Source organism: Castanea sativa, chromosome 8 (assembly GCF_040712315.1).
Source record: "Castanea sativa cultivar Marrone di Chiusa Pesio chromosome 8, ASM4071231v1".
Taxonomy (NCBI): Eukaryota; Viridiplantae; Streptophyta; class Magnoliopsida; order Fagales; family Fagaceae; genus Castanea; species Castanea sativa.
Window position 1 is genome coordinate 51,787,588 of NC_134020.1, and position 4,488 is coordinate 51,792,075.

General features: G+C 35.5%; 1 protein-coding gene across 1 annotated transcript; it reads left to right on the top strand.

Annotated features, from left to right (window-relative positions):
* The first annotated feature begins 1,477 nt into the window (after positions 1 to 1,477).
* On the top strand, positions 1,478 to 3,783 carry LOC142607146 (pentatricopeptide repeat-containing protein At2g22410, mitochondrial). The gene has a single exon (XM_075778571.1). It carries the CDS (start codon positions 1,502 to 1,504, stop codon positions 3,503 to 3,505), a length of 2,004 nt encoding a protein of 667 aa, XP_075634686.1. The 5' UTR covers positions 1,478 to 1,501; the 3' UTR covers positions 3,506 to 3,783.
* Positions 3,784 to 4,488: the final 705 nt, after the last annotated feature.

Here is a 4,488-nt window from a genome sequence, read left to right on the forward strand (position 1 = left end):
TTACTATTTTACTTACCATTATTAATGTGCCACATCAACAAATCTGAAAAATTTTATCAAATTTTTTGTGTCTATAAATTTTCTAAAATAAGAAAAAAATTCTACATAATTCATGTTAATTAGTAGTAGTTTTCGCCTTAAGCCCCCTAATGCATCAAGCTCCCCTGGCCTCTATTTCTAATTATCAGAAGAATGATTGCAAGAAAATATAAAAAATTGCAATTAATTTAATAAAAGAAATGACCTTCTTGTTTTTTTTTGGTTAGTCTGGATCTCGGTATATAGATATATGTTGGCCAAGAGTTAATATTGTATTATGGACAAAGTTTAGCTATAAAATTGGTTGTAGTCTAAAGCTCTAGTGCTAACCTTCCTCAATATTTTTTTTATTAGAGGTAAATTTTAACAAATTGACAATTGAATTACATTTTCTTCTTATATCTTTCATACTTGCCAAATTAATAAAAAATTAATGATTATTAGCTATGTCATCAATAAATTGTTTAAATTACAAGTTTTTATAGTTTAAAATTATGCATAAAATATAAGCTTATAGATTATATCGTAAATAATATCCAATTGACACAAAATTTGACATGTGTATTAAGAGTGTAAAGAACATGCAATTTAACGTTTAGATTTTCAAAATATAAATTGATCTTTATTTTATTAAGTAAGGTTGTAACCTAAGATTATAACCTATTTTGTAACTAAACTTTGTCCTTGTATTATACTCCAAACCTCGAAATTTTATTGATAAATCTCAATCTCTCTCTCTCATTAACAATTGATTGGAATCACACCTCATGTAGCAGCGGTCACTAATATATCTTCCTTCATAATTAAAACCATGTATCTTCCTTCATAATTAAATGAACAAATCTTCATTTATAACTTTAAAATGATCTCAATCGCTTTTACTTTTATTGAAATAAAAATTTCCAAAATATGTGTGTGTATATATATTTGCTTTTCTTTCGTTCAATAAAACAAATTTCAATACATTTTTCAGTCAGCCTAATGTCTTAAATATGAATTTGAATTTTTAAGTGTTTACAAGAAGATATAATTAAATAAAATTCCTTAAGGGAACAAACAACAATACACAAAGGCACAAAACTTTGGTCCACTCCACATATTTTGCTTTGAAAAGCTTCTAGCTTAATAGCTTATTCACCTACATTTTTCTCTTCCTATTGCCTTAATTAGATCATTTTTTTTTAATCATCCATAGATCTTAGCCAATCACATAAAATTAATAGTAGATTTCAGTTAGTTTAATTAGTAAAGTCTCTTATAGTTAAATATATAAGAGATTTGAAATTTAATTCTCGCATATACTATACTATACTAAAAACTGATTGATATTTTAATTTAATAATACCTAAAATTAATAAATAATAAAACATTCGACTTTACATCTATAACACTCGACGTAATATAAATTTTTGGTAAAGAAGTCGATCTTGTTTCCCGCCAAAACCACAATGCAACACAGAAAATGCACACACTCAGATCTCTACGTTTATTCCCAAACCCACTCTCACTCTCTTCTTCTTCTTTGCTTCACACTCGCTCTCTCTCACTCCACAAGGAAAGAAGAAGACCCACAAACTGGAACACAACCCACACTCTTGTCCAGACAAACCCACTCCTCTCTCTCTTAGAACGATGCAAATCCTTGTCCCAGTTGAAGCAAGTCCAAGCCCAAATGACTCTCACAGGCCTTTCGTCAAACAGCTTTGCTTCAAGCCGGCTTATCGCCTTTTGCGCCATCTCTGAGTGGCGGAACCTTGGCTATTGCTCTCAGATTTTGTATAATTCGAATAACCCAAATGTTTTCTCCTGGAATGTTGCCATTAGAGGGTATTCTGAGAGTGAAAATATGGAAGAAGGGATAGTTTTGTATAAGAGAATGTTGAGGGATGGTGGGTCTTCGAGGCCCGATAATTATACTCATACTTATTTGCTTAAAGTTTGTGCTGGCTTGTCGTGGAAGTTGATGGGGGATGAGATTGTTGGGCATGTGTTGCAGATGGGTTTTGATTCCTATATGTATGTGCACAATGCTGTGATTCATATGTTGGTTTCGTGTGGAGAATTGGTCAAGGCACGTAAGGTGTTTGATGAAAGTTGTGTGAGAGATTTGGTTTCTTGGAATTCTTTGATTAATGGGTATGTTAGACGTGGGTTAGCATGTGAGGCATTGGGAATTTATCGAGAAATGGAAGTGGAGAGAGTGAGGCCCGATGAGGTTACGATGATTGGGGTGGTTTCTTCGTGTGCCCAGCTTGGGGATTTGAAGTGTGGGAGAGAATTTCATCAGTATATTGAAGAAAATAGGTTGGAGTTGACAGTTCCGCTTTCTAATGCTCTTATGGACATGTATGCCAAGTGTGGAAATCTTGAGGAGGCACAAGCAATATTTGATAGTATGGAGAATAGAACAATTGTTTCTTGGACTACAATGATTATGGGATATGCCAAACTTGGGTTTCTGGGTATTGCACGGAAGCTTTTTTACGAGCAGCCAGAAAAGAGTGTTATTTCATGGAATGCAATTATTGGTGGTAATGTTCAAGCCAAACACAGTAAGGAGGCTTTGGCTTTGTTTCATGAAATGCAGGCTAGTGATATTAAGCCCGATGAGGTGACTATGGTTAACTGCTTATCTGCATGCTCACAACTTGGAGCAATTGATGTTGGCATATGGATCCACCGTTACATTGAAAAACATAATCTTTTGCTAAATGTTGCCTTAGGAACTGCTCTAGTTGACATGTATGCCAAGTGTGGGAACATCACAAAGGCTCTCCAGGTTTTCCGAGAGATGCCACAGAGAAACTCACTGACTTGGACAGCTGTTATTTGTGGCTTAGCCCTTCATGGGAATGCACATGATGCCCTATCTTATTTCTTGATGATGATTGATAGTGGGTTGGTGCCAGATGAGATCACCTTTATTGGGGTCTTATCTGCTTGTTGTCATGGAGGTTTGGTTGAAGAGGGCCGTAAATATTTTGCTCAAATGAGCTCCAAATTCAATATTTTCCCCAAGCTCAAACACTACTCCTGCATGGTGGATCTTCTAGGTAGAGCTGGTCATTTGGAAGAGGCAGAAGAGCTGATTAAATGCATGCCAATGGAGGCAGATGCTGTGCTTTGGGGTGCATTGTTCTTTGCTTGTCGTATTCATGGAAATGTAACAATGGGAGAAAGGGCAGCTTTGAAGCTTCTTGAGTTGGATCCTGGTGACAGTGGAATATATGTTTTGCTTGCAAATATGTATGGGGATGCAAATATGTGGGAGGAGGCTAAGAATGTAAGGAAGATGATGGTGGAGAGAGGAGTAGAGAAGACTCCAGGTTGTAGCTCAATTGAGGTGAATGGCATTGTGTATGAGTTTATTGTTCGGGATAAATCACACCCTCAATCTGAACAAATTTATGAATGTTTAGTTCAGTTAACAAGACAATCAGAGCTTGTATATCCAATATACTTGTAATTAGAAACAAGTAGTGCTGAATTTAGCAAGCAAGAGGGGAGGGGAGAGGAGAGTAGATGATGGATCTGATGGAAGTTGATATGTTGATACTGAAAATTGTTCATGAGCCATATTGTAAGAAAACCCTAATGGTTGGTTTTCAGAAGGTAGCTCGTGAGCTCCATCTCAGTTCCATTCTTTTTGTAAGTGTCTAACTCACTGCAAAGGCTTTGCGAAGCTTGCATTTTATCAAGATGTTAGAATATTGGTTAAATGATTAAAATTTTCATTTTCTAATAGCTTAAGCTTTAGAGATCAAGTTATAGTTTATCAAGAGGCATTGAACATTTGGGAAAATATTCTGTTATTTGTTAAGATTTCACTTTTCTGTGAAGTACACATGCTAAGCTGTCCTTTAGTGTTTTCAGCTCATTACCTGTTATTTCCCAGATTCCTAAGAAAAAGGCTTTGCCATTTTTCTCTGGCAGGGCCCTCCTCTGATTTATTGTGCAAAGCTTGTGTTTTGAAACCAGGAAGATTGGCTGGTTGACTATCTGAACCTAAAATGGATGGGATATATACCAGGATGTTCTTTGTCAAACTCCAACTCAGGTCCACTAAATCCTTTATCCTTTGGAATTTACTTGTTATCTCCATTTCATCCATATATTTTGGGCTTATTACTGTTTGCATTCTTCCCTAGGTCTTGGTCATTACATGTCAGGAGGAGTAATTCAAGAAGCTGGAATTTCATGAAAGATCAGTATCTAAAGCCAGAGGATTCGAAATGAGGAAATTTGCTTAAAGATAGGGGTAGCCTCTATTGATGAAAAGATGAGGGCAAGTCACATGAGATAGTTTGGTCATGTGCAGAGGAGATCAATTAATACATTGGTAAGAAAGAGTGAGTTGATTCAAGTAAAGGAAATGGAAAAAGGTAGAGGATGACCAAAAATATCCTTAGTGGAAGTAGTTATAAAGGACATATCAATTAAAGAAGTTAC